Source organism: Molossus molossus, unplaced genomic scaffold (genome assembly GCF_014108415.1).
Source record: "Molossus molossus isolate mMolMol1 unplaced genomic scaffold, mMolMol1.p scaffold_m16_p_4, whole genome shotgun sequence".
In the NCBI taxonomy this organism is placed as follows: domain Eukaryota; kingdom Metazoa; phylum Chordata; class Mammalia; order Chiroptera; family Molossidae; genus Molossus; species Molossus molossus.
In genome coordinates, this window is record NW_023425377.1 from 34,079,166 (window position 1) to 34,099,980 (window position 20,815).

The 20,815-nt window shown below is 35.9% G+C and overlaps 1 protein-coding gene across 7 annotated transcripts in view; it reads right to left on the reverse strand.

Moving 5' to 3' along the window:
• Positions 1–4,125: 4,125 nt before the first annotated feature.
• Positions 4,126–20,815, reverse strand: part of MATR3 (matrin 3) — a 33,662-nt gene continuing 16,972 nt past the window's right edge. For 3 of the 7 annotated variants that reach the window (XM_036281755.1, XM_036281753.1, XM_036281754.1), the window contains 13 exons: positions 17,462–17,523; positions 16,232–16,273; positions 15,800–15,912; positions 15,528–15,580; positions 14,825–14,950; positions 13,721–13,846; positions 13,380–13,547; positions 12,312–12,443; positions 11,404–11,447; positions 10,937–11,309; positions 8,828–9,194; positions 8,232–8,353; positions 4,154–5,208 (listed from right to left, as the gene is read on the reverse strand). In XM_036281755.1, the coding sequence (XP_036137648.1) occupies positions 5,158–5,208; positions 8,232–8,353; positions 8,828–9,194; positions 10,937–11,309; positions 11,404–11,447; positions 12,312–12,443; positions 13,380–13,547; positions 13,721–13,846; positions 14,825–14,950; positions 15,528–15,580; positions 15,800–15,912; positions 16,232–16,273; positions 17,462–17,523 (1,779 nt within the window). In that variant the 3' untranslated portion in view covers positions 4,154–5,157. Of the gene's footprint in view, positions 5,209–8,231; positions 8,354–8,827; positions 9,195–10,936; positions 11,310–11,403; positions 11,448–12,311; positions 12,444–13,379; positions 13,548–13,720; positions 13,847–14,824; positions 14,951–15,527; positions 15,581–15,799; positions 15,913–16,231; positions 16,274–17,461; positions 17,524–20,815 lie in introns of all 7 variants that reach the window. The other 4 variants (XM_036281758.1, XM_036281757.1, XM_036281759.1 and 1 more) reach the window with 2 other exon arrangements.

The window sequence follows — 20,815 nt, forward strand, 5'->3', positions numbered from 1 at the left end:
CTGAAACACATTTGGTGCCCAAGTAGCCAGCATCAGGAACATGAATTAGGAGGTATCGAGTTTCACCATCCCTTACACTAATTTAAACTGCAATGCCTTTCCCACTGACCCTGATGACACCACGAAATAAATTAGAATGCAGTGTTTCCACGGACTTCTGGTTTTTGTGAGAAAGCAAATTATAGGAAACAAGGACACAAAATCATAAAATATTAGAGATGTCCTGCTACCAGAGTGGGTGTGTTGACTTTTGTCTACTACACCCAACAGGTTGCCCTTTTTCCTTTTCATATTCCCCATTGTACATTTAACTTTTACAGAGCTCTTAAATTCTGTGGAAAGTATACAACTTAAGAATTCTTGCCCTGGCCGGTTTGGCTCAGCGGTTAGAGCGTTGGCCTGCGGTCCGGAGAGACCCGGGTTCGGTTCCCGCTAAGGGCACGTACCTTGGTTGCAGTTTGTCCCCAGCCCTGGTTGGGTCGTGTGGGTGGCAACCACTCGATGTGTCGCTTTCACGTCGATGTTTCTCTCTCTCTCTCTCTCTCTCCCTCTCCCTCTATCTGAACAAAATATCGAAAAATGTCCTCGGGTGAGGATAAAAAAAAAAAAAGAACTCAAGTTCAAGGAAAGGCAAGGAAGAGCTAAAAATCTTAAATCCCTTAGTCTTTTAAAAATTACTATTTACCTTCTGAATCTTCTCAAGGTTTTTTCCTATTTAATCTCAAGTAATTTGGTATCTCTATCTTCAAACATTTACCTTATTTTTTAATGGTTTTATTGACTTTGTGAGGAAAGGGTAGAAACATCGATCTGCTGCCTCCTGCATGCTCCCAAAGAGCCCGAAATCCGGGCATGTGCTCTGATGGGGAAATGAACCAGAACCTCAGTCCACTGAGCCACACTGGCCAAGCAACAGATGTCTTTTTTAAAAAATATTTATTGAATTGAGAGGAAGAGGTAGATGAGAACATCAATCAGCCATCTCCTGCATGCCCCCTGACTGGGAATTGAACCAGTGACCTCTTGGTGCATGGGTTGACACTCAACCAGTGAGCCACACCAGCCAGGCAGTAGTACTTTTTAAAAGGAAATCTGGCTCTGGCCAGTTTTGCTCAGTGGTCAGAGAGTTGGACCGTGGACTGATTTGTGGGTTCGATTCCAGTCAAGGGTATGTACCTCCTTTGCTATTCGTCCCTAGCCTTGGTTGGGGGGTCATGGGGGAGGGCAACCAGTCGATGTGTCTCTCACATCAATGCTTTTCTTTCTCCCTCTCTTTCTGAACAAAAAGTAGAAAAATGTGAGGATTTAAAAAAAAAAAATCTGCCTTTTATGTAATTGGGGAGGGGAAAGAGCCATTCCGATTTTCAGGGAGAATTTGGTGTGAGGGGATTTTGGGGAGAGCAACCATGGAAAGCAGAAATATGGAGAAACTGTTTCTAAAACTCACACATTGAGATTATTTTTGCCTTTGATATTCCTCAAGAGCATTTGACATACCCTCAATTACCTCTGAGTTACCGAACTACTCTTTGAAAGTAATTCCCCGGAGATTGGGACACATGGGACCCAGTAACTAGGATGTATACATACAGCTTTGAGCTCAGTATCTAATATGGTAAATGCTAATTTCTTTTGCTTATTAATAATTATTAAAACTGTTTGATCTGAAGTGGGAGATCCTTTAACATCAACCTAAAAGCCCTAGTCTCCTTCCCCACATAGAAAGCAAACTCAAAATGTGCCTGACAAATTTCCCTTGAGATTTCTTCTATGTTCCTGGAGGTCAGATGCACATTGAAAAATTTGGTTTAGGAAGCCGAGAAATGTACTGACCCACTAGTCTTAGGCAGTGGGAGACAGTTCCAAAATGCTGATGGATGAAACCCAATTCTCATCTATCAGGAGTCCAAGTACAGCCTCAAGCCACAAGATTTAAGTATTTTAATCAAGCTCTAGCCAGTATCAATTCAGTTAACTATACCTGATAGTTAACTATTTACATTTTACTGTTTACTTGAAACTAACAGATTAGCTGTTACCAAGCCTTTTCATTAGCTCCTATGTTGTGGTACCACAGCAGAAAATGAAAAAAACACTGGCCAGGTAAAATAGTAAATTCCCAAAACTTCACGTTTCTGCTCCTTCCTTGAAATGTCTGAGTGCATGCACCAAGTCCCCAGAAAATTACTTTTTAAATATTCTGAGAGAGAGAGAAAAAAAAAAAAACTTGGGAAAGCAGTGTCTGGGGTTCTAAAATGGGTTGCCCTTCACTGATTTTTAAAGAAATGCTTTGCCCAGGTTTCCCTGTTTTAGATTTGGAACAGTAGCAAAACCAGTTACTTTAAGTAACAGTACCTACACCAGATATCTCACAACAATTGCCTAGCAAAAACACTTGTCAGCTATAGGTAAAGCAATTTCCTCAAAAGTGTGGTCTCATCCGTAACCTAACACTTCAGAAATTCTCGCAGGACCCAGGAGTGTTCAACACAGATTCCAGGTAATTTTGACGCATAACATTTGAGAACCACTCGTATAGTATAAAGGAAACATACCTCGGCCATACCCTGACATTCATAAGACAGGAATCAGAGTGAAGGGGCACATTCACCAAAGCTCAATGGCTCATGGTCCTTGCCAGGCACTACAATCTCAAACTCATTATTACCATTTGGTACTTTAGCTTTCAGCAATACTAAACTATATTCTATGGAGATCAATAAGAAAAAATACAGAAATGCTCTGAGCAGCATTGCAAATTACTTTAAATAGCCTACAGACTCTACCAAACATTTTAATTTAAAAAAAAATTCCTTTTATTGATTGTGAAGAGAGAAAAAGTGGGGGAGATAGAAACATGGATGAGAGAGAAAGACTGACTGCCCCTTGTATGCACCCCCCTCCTCGGGGATTTGGTCCACAACTTGGGCATATACCCTGACCGAAAAATCGAACCAGTGACCTTTTGGTGCATGGGTCGATGTTCACAGGCCATTTTTATTATTAATCTGATTTAAAAAAACAAAACAAAACAAAAAACTAACACTAAACTGTTCTGCTGTGTTCCTGCCGATTTCTACTCCACACCAAGAGCCTTTTCGTTTTACTGTTTAAAGACACCAAAAATACACTGTGAACAAAGGCAGGGGAAAAATGCGTAGTCTTCCACTTTTACAACCTTAGTATCTGCCATAATATTTAACAGGTGTTTCTAAGAGCTCCCCTCAACAGGATTAACATAAGATTAAACCAAAGGCTGAAATGGAAGTGGGGAAAATGTTCAACTTTACAGCAGTTTAAATACAAACATTCCTACTGAATAAAGGTTTGCCATAATCTGATAAATAGCTGTTAAAGGTTTATTTAGCACTACCAGAAATTTATGAGAATTTCTGATTTCTAAATGCTATCAAATGAAGATATTAAACATTCTTTTCTACAATTTGGTACGCCAACAAAGTAGGACCTATGGAAAAAAAGCTAACATTGACAGGAAACAATTAGGAATGCCATTGTACACATAAAGCTTTGTGTTGTTGCTGTTAGTTAAATGTTAGAATTCAACAAAATTGGGTAATTAGTTAAGGCCAAAATTAAACCGCACAAGTAAACTGGCAAGGATTTTTTGTGCATGTTATATGAAAATATTATCACTTGACTTCAGAGGCAGACCATAAAATTGTATCCAACTATTTGATATATCCTTTAACCTTGAACCTAAATGTTTCAAAAAGAATTCCTATAAGTTATTTTTTTTTTAATTGAAAACAGGTAATCCCATATACCAAGAATCTAAACATATTTTAAAAAACTGCTACAATTAATTCTTGCTATTCCGTGTTATTTCCAATTTTACTGTTAAATACTTAAACATGTCTAAACTTTAGTGTTTGCTATTTCTTTATCATTACTTAGCATTTTAAACTCCCAAGGTAAAAAACATAAAACACAAACAGCCCCATCTTGTTATGTAACAGGAACAAGAAATCCACCAGTATCAAAAACTTTAAAACTCAGATCTTTAGTAGCACTCTTTAGACACTCTAGATTTAAAATGTAGTAATTTGTTAAAGCATGCAAAAAAGTATAACAGTGAATAAAAACCACAACTGACAAATATATTGGTTAACATTTCAAACATGTATAACCAACAAATATGACCTAGGTTTTTATTGGTAATCACTTCAGAAACTTGAATCCACAGATATAAGCAGTATAGAACCAGAAAGTTACAAGTAAACACAGATTATACATGCAAATTTCTGCTCACAAAGGTCACATGTGCAGGTACATTGATTAGAAGCGTGCGTCTAGATTATGGCCAAACTGTTTTTAAAATGCAGAAATGTAAAATTACATCTTGAAAATATGAAAAGATGGTCTACACACTTCAAAAATCAAATGTTGCTTATACCAGATGTATGACAGCTACAGGATTCAAGTGACAAGCAATAAGGTCTATAGAAATTAATACTGGTCGAAGAGAATGGGAATATTTTTACATTTCACTGAAAATACATTGACTACTAGAATACGAAATCTAGCAGGAACTTAGGGGAAAAAAAGTACAAAATCTAAAGCCAATTACTTAGTATTTCTTATTATCTAAACAACAGCATGACATTAAAAGAAAACTGCACCTGTATTTTAATTGCTAATCTCAGTTAATGAAGTTATCCAAAAATGAAATGCAATAAAAAAAGCTTCAAACTCCAAATGAAAAGTCTGCAAGGCTCAGATTAAAATGTGGAATGTTTCAGATGAAAGTAATAAAAATACAGTTGGTTTTGTTCTTTATTGAATGGAATCAAAAGTTTTGACATTTCTTTGAAGCTTAGAACTACTAAATTTCATTTCTTTGAATAGTTCTACATATCTTTTTCTTAGTGGTGCAAGTTGTCTTAAGTAGTTTACGAAGTCAGTCTCTAAAGTACTTGTCTGTTACCATTCTGATAAAACAAAAGAAATTCTTCATTAATTTAACCGTATATGTGTTTTTGCTATAACACTTAACACAAGAACAGACATCTATTATTTCTCCACTAAAACAAAAGAGTTACAATGGTTTTCTTCTAACTATCAGTATATTTAAAAAAGGTTAACATTAAAAACAAAGAACCATTATTTTCTTTGAAATCATTAAGCTTCTTGTACGACTTAAGCTTCTTTCTTCTGCCTGCGTTCTTCTGCCAATTTATTCAGAAATTTCTGAAAAGAAAAGAAATTTTAAGGGATTACGTCACTTAAGAGAAACACAAGCGAATTAACTCCGAAATAAAAGTCTATCCATTTTGGGAATTTGAGTGTAATTTAACCAATATCATTATTTTGAAGATTCAGTAATTCCTATTAGTCAGTGTACAAACCTAAACTGGTTCAGGACACACCATAAAGCATGGGGGAAAAAATGGTAAAATATGAAAAACAATTATTTCAATGTGCAATTAACACTAACTTAATAGAGATGAGAAAATTAGACCACAGTCACATAGAATTGCTGCCACTCCAAGAACATAGATTGGTTAAAATGACATGAATTTATTCAATGCCCCCTCCACTCAATCAAGTGGGCAACATTTTCTTTAAAGGGCCAGCAGTAAATTTTTTAGGTCTGTGGACCATTTGGTCTTTATTTCAACTATTCAATTCTGCCATTACAGTAATACAAGTAGCCATAAACAATACTTAAATGAATGATTGTGGCTGGGCTGCAAGTGTAGCTTGCTGACCCCTGTCTAAGACTGCATCTTCTAGAGTTCCCAGACATCAAAGATCTGTTGATATTAACAAAAGTACAAAAAATAAAAATTCTAATCTAAACCACCAAAAGTTTCTTTACTTTTGGCTGAAATATATCAACTGTTTAGTTATTATAAAATTGATGAGGATTAGAAGTCATTATTTCCTTAAAAAGAAAAAAAAAGTGCCCAGCTTGGGAAAGTATCAAGTAATTTATCATTAGCAAGATATTATACTACTTAACAACTTTTTTTAAGTTCTCTTTATTCTCTATTTAAAAAAAAATTAATTTGAGAGAGAAGAAGGGGAGATAGAGAAACATCAATTTGTTGTCCCATATATTTATAGATTCATTGGTTGATTCCTGTATGTGCCCTGACTGGGGAATGAACCCGCAACCATGGCGTATCCGGCCTAGGTTCTTAAGAAAATGAGCACTCGACCAGGGCTACATAATAATTTATTATTATTTTTTAATCCTCACCAAGGATATTTTGTCCATTTATCTTCAGATAAAGTGGGAGGGAAGGCGGGGGGGAGAGAAGCATCGATGTGAGAGAGACATTATCGACTGGTTGTCTCCCCTACAACCCGACCAGGGCCAGGGACTGAATCTCAACTGAGGTACATGCCCTTGACTGGAATCAAACCTGTGACTCATTGGTCTGTGGGCTGACGATCCAACTGCTGAGCCAAACCAGTCAGGGCTACATAATTCTTAAACTTGACAAAGCTCTTTTGAAATAGGAAATAAGCCCTGGCTGGTTTTGCTCAGCGGTCAGAGCACTGGCCTACAGACCAGAGAGACCTGGGTTCGGTTCCCGCTAAGGGCACATACCTCAGTTGCAGTTTGTCTTCGCTCCAGTTGGTGTTATGTGGGTGGCAACCAGTTGATGTGCCTGTCACATCGATGTTTCTCTCTCATCCTCGCTCTCTCCCTCCTGCTCTATCTGAAGAGAAATGCAAAAATGTCCTCGGGTGAGGATAGAAAAAAAAGAAATAGGAAATAAGAGCCCAGCCAGTGTGGCTCAGTGGTTGAGTATTGACCCATGCACCAAGAGGTCACCAGTTTGATTCCCTATCAGGGCACATACCCAGGCTGTGGGTTCAATCCCCAGTGGGGGCATGCAGGAGGTGGCCAACTGATGTTCTCTCTCATGGATGTTTCTATCTCCCTTTCCCTTCCTTTCCTCTCTCACTAAAATCAATAAAGAAAAAAAAATTTTTTTAAATAGAAAATAATAGCCACCAAGTATAGAATATCTAGAACATTAGAATAGCTAGAAAATACTAGAAAGCCTAATGCTCTTTACAAAGTATCCAGTACCCAGAGACCTTTTTCATATTTATATACCTCTAGGTAAAACATAGTTTCTGCCATCAAACAGCTTAATATCAAATCAGATAAAATATATGAAATTGCTCCTATTGTTGAATATAACCATTTCTTTTTTCATATCCACAATGAAAAGATAATATAGACAGCAAAGAACACATATTTAAAACAAGTGATACAACCAAGAACTAGAATTATTTCCTAAATTCCATGTTACCCTTATCCATATAGTCAACACATGGAACATGTTTAATACTTTTGTAATTTTGTATTATAAAGCAGTGTGAAAAACCAAGTTATCTGCAATTATGAGTCCTTTAATCCCTACTTTCAGGTCCCCACCCCCATTATCTATTTCAATGTTAGTCCTTAATAAAGCCCTGGCCGGTTTTGCTCAGTGGTTAGAGCGCCTGCCTAAGGACCAGAGAGTCCGGGTTTAAGTCCTGCTTTAAAAGCATGTACCTCAGTTGCATCAACGCCCCCCCGCCCCATCTGAAGATAAATGCAAAAAATGTTCTTAGGCGAGGATAAAAATAAATAAAATATCCAAATACTTATTTTGTGCTTTATTCATTTATCCCTTTAACTTTATATTCTATTGGTTATAAAACTTACTGAAGAGTGTCATTATTAATAAATAATTTAAGGTCAATGTAAAAATCAGTAAGTATGACAGGATATAGTACTTTATAAAGCTGAAAAGGCTTCTATATTATGCCCACTTGGTGTTCAGGCTTCCATTATTTTCCAAATTAGACAAATTGCAGTCCAACATTCAATTTGAGAATACTTACAAATAACTTTAATTTTATTACAAAATTTATAAAATGGGTAGAAATTACTAAGTTATCATTTAATTAGAATGTATTAGAGAAAGAGGTTCAACATATGTTTTTAGAATTAAACTGCTTATGGCCCATCAATAAAGAAAGAAAAATGTGCCCGGCCGGTTTGGCTCAGGGGTTGGAATGTCAGCCTGCGAACCAGAGAGATCCAGGTTCGGTTCACGCCAGGGGCATGTACCAAAAAAAAAAAGGAAAGAAAAATGTTCTCTCTGGTTCCACAGAAGGTAATATACATATTTTACTTTCTTTAAACTTACATGACTTGTTTGTTTTCACGAAAAGAACTCTCCTGTTTAAGATTATCACCTTACCTTTAATTTCTGATAATGAGGAAGGCTGCTGCAATGAGTATTCTTTGCAACTTCTTCATTTGTATAAAATAGTGAACACAGCTTACAGTAAAACCCTGTTTTAGGTATCACATAGTCTATACCTAGAACACAAACATACATTCTTACAAATTCAGTAAACTGAATATTTTAATTAGTGTTCTGAAATGTTACTTTTGTGTGTGAGAAGTCCAATATGGCCTAAGCTAAAACAAAATCCAACAACAAAAAAACCATGACATTAGTTAATATAGTTGTATTTAATTGATGTTCAAGGTCCCACCTACTTGTACTCTTAAAAAGGCAGAAATATAACAGGCAAACAAAACAAAAAGCAAGGTGAAATTCTCAGAAAGCTTTGAGGAGAAGAGTACATATTCTGTAATGGCAACAAAAGATAATACAAAATCAGGAGACTTGGGTTAAGAAAAAAAGAATATATCGATTAAGATTTACAAATTGTTCTGTACAGAAATAAATTTAATATGCTATCAGAGCTTGTGCAAGACCAATTTAAAAAGTCTTAAGTAAAGAGTTTGGGGAGGTTGAGAGGGGAAGAACAAAGCCTTAAATCTCACCAACAGGAACATTGGGTTGATATGGTCCAATTCTATACTCATCTGGAATTGTATAGTCCTCCTTGTTTTCATCACTTTGGCCATCTGCATTTTCACTTGTGTCTTTGTTGGGATCATCAGCATTCTCAGCAGATTCAGCACCTGGCTCTGTATTTTCCTCATTTTTAATTCCATTTTCCAACGCAGCTTCATTTTCTTGATCAAGTTCCTCGATCTTGTCCACCTTAATTTCAACCAAACCATCATCATTTTTGTCACCAGATTTAAATGCCATGCCCGATTTACGAAGTTTCTGAAGTTCCGTATCTTCCTCATCACCAACCTCATCTAGAGTGACAAAACCTTCCATATTCCCTGGGAAACGACGCTGTTAAGAAAGACAAATTTACTCTGCAACAATTATCCTGCAGCATCCCTTCCATTTGCTTTATTTAAAGGGAAAGGGATAGCGTCTTTGTCTTTATTCATTCTTTCAAAGTACTGACTTTTCTTTTTCCCTAAAAAAATAATAATCACGGATTTAAAAAAAACAAGAAACTTAGCTTGTTTTAAAACTAACTGAAGTCTTGTCTTATACAGAGAACAGAAAATAAATGATAGGAGGACATTCATATTCTACACTGAGACTTCTATATATTTCTAGGGAATGTTTCAAATAATTGATTAGTTATAAATAATTCAATGATGTCCCCTTTGGAAAACAGTATCTTGCAATATAACTGTTGTTTAGAGCATACACAGTCTTAAAACAGTGTAGTGGTGAAAAAATTTTTAAAAATCAATTTCTGGAGCATGATTGCCCGGGCTTAAATTATAGTTTAGCCATTTATAAGTAGTATGACCATGGACAATTAATGGAACTTCTCAATGCCTCATTTTTCTAATCCATGAAACAAATAATAAAGGAATCTGTTGCATATGGTTACTATGAGGATTAAGTTAATTAACATACACAAAGAGCTTAGAAATTTTTCTAGCATGTAATAAATGCTCATTAATCACAAACTCGTAAGAGTCTTGAGGTAGCCCTGGCCGGTATGGTTAAGTGGTTGGAGCATCGGCCTGCGGTCCAGAGAGACCCAGGTTCAGTTCCCACTAAGGGCACGTACCTCGGTTGCAGTTTGTCCCCAGCCCTGGTAGGGTTGAGTGAGAGGCAGCCACTCGATGTGTCCCTTCTACATCGATGTCTGTCTCTCTCTTCCTCTCCCTCCCACTCTCTATCTTAACAAAAAATGGAAAAATGTCCTCGGGTGAGGATAAAAAAAAGTCTGGAGGTAAAAAATTAGTATTCTAATAGTTGAATGTTGTTTAGAAAAGAACCCACAGAATAGAAATATACAAATTTCAGTTCAAAAGCCCTTTAAAAAATTTTTTTTGAGAGAGAGAGAGAAAGGAAGGGATAGAGACAGAAACATTTATTTCTTGTTCCACTCATTTACTCATTCATTGGTTGAGTCTTGTATGTGCCCCGACTAGGGATCAAACCTGCAAGCTTGGCATATCGGGACCATGCACTAACCAACTAAACCACCCAGTCAGGGCTCAAGAGCCATTTAACACATAAGGTGCTTCAAACGCATTTTAATGCTCTAATCCTTAATATAGGTAAGTAGTGTTATCATGGGTCTTTGCTTGTTATTTTTATATTTATATTCATCTGATATGTTTATTTACATGTTCTTAGAATTAAAAGTTATTCAAGCATCTGATCAAGTTCAACAAGTTCTGAACGACTGGAAAAATGTTTTGGTCCGTTAACTTACTGTAAACTCATACCCCATCTTTTAAAAAACCACCTGAACTATACAGCTACCTACAAGTTCTTAAACACTACTACTGAAATACAGAAGTATATATGGTGTTAAGTCTTTCTCCTTCATTAATAAAAAGTTTTGTGTGTTGACATTTTTGGGTAACTATAAGAGGTCATATTTAATCTATTTATTGCAGAGTTTAGACATAAATGTCTCTATTATAGTTCATACCTGATTTTTCTCTAATATAAATGACTAAAAATCTTTAGTATGATCCTGCTAGGGGTAAATAATTTGAAATATTTATCTAATCTAGTTTTCTATTAAAAAGGATAAGTGTACAATCTTCCTTTACCTTTTTAAGCCTTTTCTTTGCAGCTGAAGCACTTGCATTTCCATCTTTTTTCACAGCTTTGTCTGAAGGTTCCTTTTTCCCATCAGAAGTCACATCACCTAAATTAGCAAGATCTGTCTCATCTCCCACTGAACTGCCACTTTCTAGCAGTGCTGCTGCTTCTTCTTCATCTACGAGTAGCTCATCTTCAGATTCAAGAAGCATGCTAGGTTCTTGTTCTGCCTGGTCATCTTTTGTATCTTTTTCACCATCTTCACCTGACTTCTCTTCTTGTTCTTTACCTTCAGTTGTACTTTCAGTCTTCTGGGAACCATCAGTTTTGGATTTCTTATCGCTTGGAGATTCTTTGCCATCTGGAGAGTAAGATCTTTTTCTGAAATCAAGATACACCTCAATTAATTCTGAGTTGGAAAACAAAAGTTTAATATACTAGCGTTTATACATACAAAAACACACAATAAAATTACCGGGATTTATCTTTTTTCAGTAAGTCAATGCCTCTGTTAGGAATCTAAAAAATAAAATTTTGCATTAGTTAAATTAATGTATTAAAATTTTCATTTGTAGAATGTATAATTACCCAATTAACTAATAATTAATGACCATCCTTCATATAATCAACTAAGTTTATTCAATCCCTATCCCTATAAACATACCTAAGAATTTAAGCTACTTATAGTCAACAGTTCATTACAATCAACATTTCAATAAAATAGTAGATAATAAACATTTGGTAGCAGAACTGTTCAAATAAAACCTAAATACAACAAATAGATAAAAGCAATAAAGGTGCCTTTACAAAAACATCAGATAAAAAATTTCTCAGACTGGTCCAGCCGGTATGGCTCAGTGGTTAAGTGTCGACCAGTGCACCGAGGTCACTGGTTTGATTCCCTGTGAGGGCATATGTCAGGAGAGGGCATGCAGGAGGCAGCTGAGAAATGTTTCTCATTGATGTTTCTATCTCTCTCTCTCCCTCTCCATTCCCCCCATCTCTACAAATCAATAAAAACATTAAAAAAAAACAACTTCTGCTACTGGCAGGAGTGGCTCAGTAGATTGAGCCTTGTCCCACAGACTGAGAAATCCTGGTTGGATTCTGGGTCAGGGCACATGCCCAGGTTGCAGGCTCAATCCCCAGTAAGAGGCATGCTGGGACAGCCAATCAGTGTTTCTCATATCAATGTTCCTATCTCTCTCCCTTCATCTCTCTCTATAAAAAAACAAACAAACAAACCGAACCAAACAATAAAAACATATTTAAAAACAAACAAAACAAAAAACTACTAAGGAAGACCAGAAAAAAGGGAAAGGTTGTTCTCTTTCAATAACTAAACCCTATATTCTTAATAAAGACAAATCAAATACTACATACCCTTAGTACCAATTTTTTGTATTTCTCAGACAGGTCAACTTTCACACATCTCCCCTGAAACCATAGGGCCTTTTTCAAACAGTGGTCGACCATTGCCATTGCATCTTCTCTAGTCTCCATCTCAATAAAAGCCTTAAAAAATTAGAAAGAAGACTACTTCTCAGAATTGCATAGAACTCCAGTGATTATTCTTTCTATCCACTTCTTAGGAAAATTTAATCTTTAGCACAGAGACACTGGGAAGTGTTAAAAGTCATCCATTAAAATAAGGACAATCCGTCAGATTTACAAAGTAGCACCAAATATTAAACAACCTATGTGCAAAGAAGTAATGAGCTTAGAAGTATTACTCAAAATACTGTAAGAAAAAGAAAAAATTAGTAATTTAAAGTCTGAAATGATACAAACTCAGAATACTGTTAAAGAAAGTAAATATCAGATGGTGCACCAATAAGTATCAGTTGAACCAATAAATGAGCAAATTAAATTTTTAAAAAATCATGTATAACATGGAAAACAACAGAATAATCCCAGTTGAATACCAAGATAATGAGAATGAATACCTATATACACACACAGAGGAAGATTTTTGGAAGCAAACCCTAGAAACAAATAGTATTACTACCTGAGCAGAGGGTGCTTTATTTTCCACATAACTACTTTTCAGTATTTATTCAATGCTTTACTCTGAGCATCTACTACAATGTGGTGGAAAAAGAATCATTGTTTGGCTAAGAAAATATACTGATGAGAAGATACAGAAAATTACTTCGCCTTGCTTTCTCAACTAAAAATGAGGATACAGCCAGCCCTCATTTATCGTGGTTAATCAGTTCCAGACTCTACAGCGATAAATGAATTTCCGCAAAGTAGGGTTGTTTATTTACTACAGTCGCCCCTCGCCACTTTGTGCTTTGACTTTCGCGGTTTTAAAAATATAGTATTAAAAAAAACCACGATAGAGTGAAGCTGTGAAAGTTGAAGCGCGAAATGGCAAGGGATGGCTGTATACCAAAAAAATCTTAAATCTTTAAAGAATAATTTTTAAAACCTCTACACATGTATTACCTGACTTTTCATCCTCATCAGTATATAATTCTTTATTTTCCCATAAGGCTCAGCAAGCTTAAGGACAGCACTGTCAGAATAGCCAGAATGAGGTAAGTTGCTGAGATGTATCACACGTCCAAGCTCCTGCTTTTGATCAAACTTCTGGTCTGGCTTCCCTTCAGGTTTCTAATTTAATAAACAGAAAAAAAAGGTATGAGAAATATTAATAGGTACGCTATAATTATCAGTTAACATTATTCTAGTTATCAGCAGCAATTTAAAGTAGCTAAAGTTAATAACTGAAATTACAGATTAAATGACCGGCAATACAAATACTGGGGGGGGGACTAGACATTTACCTTTATTCTTTTATACTTCTGGGATAAATGAACTCTCACTGGCTTGCCAAATACTAAAGCTGGTGTGGTTGTATAATAATCCACTGCAGCCTGAGCATCTTCTGTGGTTGCCATTTCAATAAACGCCTGCAATTGCACACACACACACAAACTATTTCAAACAAACAAACATTGTTCAAAGTCAATCCAGACATATTTAATGATTAAATAAAAAATGCTTTCAAGAATCTAAAAGAAGAAAAAAAACAAAACTGCTACCTTGCTATTTTATTAAAGATCATCTCAGATGTATTACCTTCATGCTACTAAACTATCACTTATGCCCACAGGACTTAAAATAATGATTTGGACACTGGCCAGTTTGGCTCAGCGGTTAGAGCATCGACCTGCGGTCGAGAGAGACCCGGGTTCAGTTCCCACTAAGGGCACGTACCTTGGTTGCAGTTTGTCCCAGCCCTGGTTGGGTTGTGTGGGTGGCAGCCACTCGAAGTGTCCCCTTTCACGTTGATGTTTCTCTCTCTCTTCCCCTCTCTCCCTCCTACTCTATCTGAACAAAAAAATGTCCTTGGGTGAGGATTAAAAGTAAAAAAAAAAAAAAAATGATTTGGCATGATTTTGGTAAAAGTATGAAATGGCTTTCCACAGAATTAACCTATTACAGCACTTATAGTGGTTTAATAATGACAACTATTTAAGAATCACAATTTATAAACTTACTAATTATCCAGTAGTACTAGAATTTAGTATCACAACAGGTCCTTGAATAAATAAATACAGTGTTTCATTACCACGTTGATGAAATGCCACAGGAACTTAACTCTTGTTTATACTAATTAGCCTGTGGTAAAAGCAGCTTCATTTTATCCTTTCACGTAAAGAACCTATTGACATTAAGACTTACTATATTAACATGTTTCAACTAATGGCGTTTTTCTCTACTTCATTCCATACTGATGATTTAAGATTACATTGAGTTCTTTTTCTTCTTCTGTTTGTTTGTATTTCTTTCACATTGAGTTCTTTTTCTAATACAAAACCATGTAATTAATCTCTTTAGAAAATACATTAGTGATGAAGAAATACCACACTTATTTCAACTCATACCTCATTAATTTTATTTAAAATCAGATGATTTGAAATTACTCCAAATGGTTCCACCAGCTGTAATAATTGGTATCTCAAGTTTTTCCCTCGCTGAAAATCCATGATGTGAACAACTCGGCTAGTTTCCTATCCATTGGGGGGGAAAAATCAAGTCAATAAGTCTCTTCGAAAGCAATATGAAACATGTTATGCATTACAAATTTTATAGCCTAATGTTAACCAGAACAGATTAAGTATTTAAAGTAACAACTCAGCCCTGGCCTATTTTGCTCCGTGGTTAGGTCATCAGCACTTGGACAGAGGATCCTGCGTTCAATTCCCGGTCAAGGGCACCTACCTAGGTTGCAGATTCGATCCCCAGCCCCAGGCATGGTCATGTGGGAGACAACCAATTGATGTGTATCTCTCACATAGGTGTTTTTTCTCTCTCTCCCTTACACTCTATCTAAAAATCAATGGAAAAATATCCTCGGGTGAGGATTAACAAAAAAGACCCTGAAGGAGGAAGGTGAAATCTCTGGACTACAGGCATATTAAAATTGAAGCTTTAACTTTTATCAAAGTCATAGAAAAGCCTGATAGCTTTCAAACTATAGCAGTCTTCTGATAGAAAGCTCTCTGACACATTCAATCAGCAAGAATTTAAGTCAAATCACATTCATAAAACAGCAAATACAGTAAAAGCAAGAACTTTGTTACTGACCACTCTGCCTTTTTGCATGTGTCTTGGTCCTTGCAGGTTTCCATTTCCAGCACCTTTATGGGGGAAGAAGTACTTTTTTCAGTCTTATAATAAATGTACTTGCTACAATAGGCTATTTCAATTGAAAAACAAACTTTTTATATGAGTACCATGTCTTTTCATGCAATTTTATTTTTTAGTAACAGTTTAATGAGTCTTCTTTTGCCCAGAATCACTGCTTATGTGTTATGGTAAACGCTCTTAGGAAATGATAACATGAATTTTATAATCACCCAGATTTCCTCTTGGTCCAACTGCTGGTCCCCCAAGATGAAATGAGGGAGGTGGAGGCCCCAGAATTCCTGGTGCTGGGTTTGTAGATTGTTGCAACATGAATGGATCACCCCTAGTAAGGTGAAGACATGAAATATAATAAGCATAGTAATGATGCCCATCAGAAATCATTAAGATTTACTGTTCAAACACCCCCTGTATAACTATGATTCTAATCTTTGGGGAACATTTATGTGTGAAGGAACTAGGGAAAAATCTTAATAGTAATAAAATAAAAATTACTACATAAAATAGTTTCTAAAGATTATTTTACCCACAATGACTTTGCCCTCATATTCATTGAAGAAAAGTCAGAAAATATTTTGAAAGTTTAACCTGAATTCCTTACATTGATCTCCTTTACAAACAATAACTTAAAAATTTTAACTTACATTGTGTGTCCTGTATCATTGTCAGGATTCCACTCTGGATAGCTTTAAAAAGACCAGAAAATTAACTTTAAAATAAAACTGTCCTTTACACAAAGTAGCCTTGTTTGGCCTTAAAATAGAGATTACTTATTAGTAAAGTTATATGAGAGTCTAAGTGTTAGAAATATTACAGTTAGAAAATGTCATATATAGATATTTCCCAAAGAAAAATTTCAAAACTCCAAATTAATCCAAATAACCAAAAATAAACTTGTTCTATGTATTGCTTGAAAATGTAGGTAATTAATGTAGAAATTAAATCTTTTCCATATTTGCTAAGTCTTAAGTAGGAAAATTGCTGTATTAGGAATTGGAAATATAGGTTATAAAGGAAAACAAGGACCAACCACAGGTTTTGCTTCTCCAATATAAGTAGCAAGAGCACACTAGAAAAAACAGCCCCAAAAGAGCTAGGCCTATGTGAACATTGCAATGCCAGCAAACAATGTGTATTGTATGTGCTGCTTAGGCAGGGAGAGTCTTCATGAATTCATTTTCATTCTAGCAAAGAAAGGTATCCCAGAACCAAAAAATACATTCTGAAGGTTTTTGCTTAACAACTAATTTGTAACTTCTAATGATTTTCCCCTTTTTGTATATCCCATATTTTTAGAGCATGCATTATTGTTATTGAAAATATTCTATGTTATTGAAAATATTCTATCAAAAGCTATCTTTAAGTCTATTAAAAATTCAATGTGGCCCTGGCCGGTTTGGCTCAGTGGTTAGAGCGTCATCCTGCGGTCCAGAGAGACCCTGGTTCGGTTCCCGCTAAGGGCATGGTATCTCGGTTGCAGTTTTGTCCCCGGCCCTGGTTGGGTAGTGTGGGTGGCAACCACTCAATGTGTCCCTTTCATGTCGATGTTTCTCTCTCCCTCCCACTCTATCTGAACAAAAAATAAAAAAATGTCCTCAGGTGAGGATAAAAAAATAAAAAATAAAATATTATTTTAAAAAATTCAATTTGTATAAAAAGACCAATGTTTATTTACCCTAGAAATAAGATTAAGTAATAAAGAACCACTAACACTGCATCAAATATTCCATATAAGATCCCAGATCTAAGCATTATCAACTATGTAGTTAGTAACAACGTGGATATTACAAGTAAATGACCAACTCCCAAAAACCAGTCAATGGCTGTTTCTGATTCACGATTAAGGATGCTTTAAAGGTATTTCAAACTCCTACATTTCAAGAAGCAGCTGGCATCGACGACTGTGACTTGCTCCATTGATATGTTGACTCCACTCCTGCAGCAAAGTAAATTAGTAGAATTAACAAAAATAAAGCTAAAACATTTTCATTTGAACCAAACTCTAGAATGTTAATCTATATACAGTATCATAGGCTGTACAACACCTGCACGTTCACTAATTACACTGAATTTAAAACCTTTTCTCTGAATCCTTATCTTGATCCTGCCCTCAAATACGCCATGCACATTCTTGGAAAAACTGGTAACTTGGTTAACATACTAGTAGACCTGATAGGGAAAAGATATAGAGTTAATAAAGATCAAGAATAGTAACTGACCTTGAGATCAGCTAGACATAATTAATTACTGCTGTAGACCACACTAAATTATTCACATCATATGTTAGAATTGTTTTATAGTACTCTAAATATGACAAAATACTCCACGCTTACATCTACTTTTCTAAGAAACATACGCTTTAAATGTGAACAATTAGTTAAAACAAGCTTGAATTTCATCCAGGCTTTGAGGTATCCAGGTATACTACAGACACAAAAAGCCAAGATGATAGCCTGGCCAGTGTGGCTCACTGGTTGAGTGTCAACCCATGTACCAAGAGCAAGAGGTTCCCAGTTTGATTCCGGGTCAGGGCACACACGCATGTTGTGGGCCCGATCCCCAATGGGGGACATGCAGGAGGCAGCCTATCGATGTTCTCTCCCATTGATGTTTCTGTCTCGCTCTCTGTCTCCCTTCCTCTCTCTAAAACCAATAAGAAAAAATGGAAAAAAAAAAGCTAAGATAACAGAAATGGCTTTCTAGAACATGCTTATTTATCCAAAAAACTAAGCTCCCGTTAAGATTTCTCAAAAATAAAGAAGCAAATTTCAATGCCCCTTTCCAACTTTTAAGGAGGGAAATTTTTCATTCAGCCAATATTTGATTGAGCCTTTGTGGATATTTTAAATTTAAAAGGATTTACTTTTTTCTATTTTATGCAAATAAATTTTCTTTTCTTGAATTAAATATATATAAATGATTGTTTTAAATAATGTAAGACAGAGTTGTTAGGAAAGGTAGGCTCTGCTGCCACACTGCCTGGGTTCCATTTCCAAGGTGTCACTTGCTAGATGTGAATCCCTGGTACAAGATAAATTCACTGATTCAATATTCCCCTATTGTTTTATAAAAAGTGGCCGGGTTTGGCTCAACGGTTAGAGCGTCGGCCACAGACCAGAGTCCCGGATTCAGTTCCCGCTAAGGGCACGTACATTGGTTGCAGTTTGTCCCGGGCCCTGGCTGGGGTCATGTGGGTGGCAACCACTCAATGTGTATTTCTCACATTGATGTCTCTCTCTCTCTCCCCCCCCCCCCGCTCTATCTGAAGATAAATGGGGGGGGGGGGGGAGTCCTCAGTTGAGGATAAAAAAAAAAAAAGTGAATAAATAGCCCAGTGGGTGTGGCTCAGTGTTTGAGCATCAACCCATGCACCACAAGGTCACTGGTTCAATTTTCCGTCAGGGCACATGCCCAGGTTGTAGGCCAAATCCCCAGTGGGAGGCATGTAATGTAGGAGGTGGCCAATCGATATTCTCTCTCATTAATGTTTCTATCTCTCCCTCTCTCTCTCTCAAATCAATAAAGGGGGAAAAAAGGTAACCTGCTTATTGCCAGGCACACAGAAAGTGCTAAAAAAGTGAACTATTATTACACTGCTTATAAAAGCTACCTTGTTTCACAATTCTGGCTTTATGAGTATTATTGTTTCACAAAATGAGGCAAAAACTTTTTTAACACCCACACTACCTACTGCAATTAATTATATTTGGAATATAAAACATGGTCAGGCAATGTTTTTTAAGTCTCACTTAGAGCTAAATTAAAACAAGGTACCAAATTACAAGAGATAACTTTTGGAAAAGCTTTAGAATTGTACTTTATTATAAACGGGATCCTAATTTTAAAAAGTGATTTATTTTACAAGTTTACATACATTTCAATGCCGTAATATAATTAACTAAAATCCCATGAGATAACCAAAAAGAAGTATGTCGGAACGGAATGGCACTTCTCAGAATTTGAAGAGCTCTCTCTCAAATCCAGATTTCTTTGGAAAATAATGGCTAGTAACTAAGGAATTCAAAGAGATCTCTCCAGCTAGCTCTACAACTAGATATCTGGAATATAAAAAGGTTTTACTTGCAAAACAACAGACCACTGACTTGGAGGCCACTTTTAAAATGGCTGTAAGCAAGAGGCGCCATAGGTAAAGTTAATAAAATTCAGAAGAGGAGTTAAACAAGTAATTTAGAATTTTCAGAACTAAAACATCCTCAGATTTTATTTGTAAAATATTCTTGAAAAGTAGTGTGTTGGGAGAGGCATTAAATTACCCTATTAAGGCATGCTTCTAATTCATAGGAGATGGAAAGGGCATCTAACTGAACAGAAATTATTTACATCAATCCCCGCGCCCTTTAAAAGTTCGAACTTATGCTAAGTGCGGCTGATCTTTCAAAGTACGAAAGTGAAGGCCAAGATGAAAGAATCAGATATAAACCTCCCCAAGCCCACCCATTACTAGTCTGCACTACCATACCTGATCTTTTACTGTTTGGTTTAAGGTAAGGATCAAGAGTCAATTTTTAAAAAACCTATCTCCTTAGATTCTACCTCAAGGTAACTCTCACATCAGATTAATAAAGAATAAGGATTCACTTTTTGAATTCAGAAGTTCTGAAGGAAAACTAAGTTATATAAAGAAAGGGTAATTTGGAGAAGCACTTTTGGAATGGCAGAATAAAGAATAACATAAGGGCTTCTAGAATGATACTAAAAGGAAAAATATGAACTCAAGTGACAAGACAGTGAAAGGGCAGTTTTCTTTAAATGAAAGGAATTTAAGGTTGCGTAGAAAAGCAACTTGATTTTCTAAAATGACCTAGAAGGAAAGAAAAGCAACACCATCACTGAAAGTCACTTAAAATGTCAAAAATGATGACAAATTAGACGATGTTTTTCACCTAGAAGTTTCTTATTTCATATTAAGAAGTTTTGATCATGCACGTTTTTTAACATTACCAACTAGGTAAAGAACAGATTTTCCAAGTTATGCAGCAATACCAGAGAGCAGGATTACATGTTTAAAAATATTTTCATTACCTACTTTTATCACAAAATTTTCTCTAAAGTCACTGTTTCTACATCAGCTATCAAATGAGTAAGGATCACTGCTAAATGTAAATGTTTAATTATCTTTTTCAATAGTGCAGGTACCCAGAAAACATCAGCTATGTTAAGGAAACTAGAATATACTGACAATCCAGGTGGTTACACTTTTAAAAATA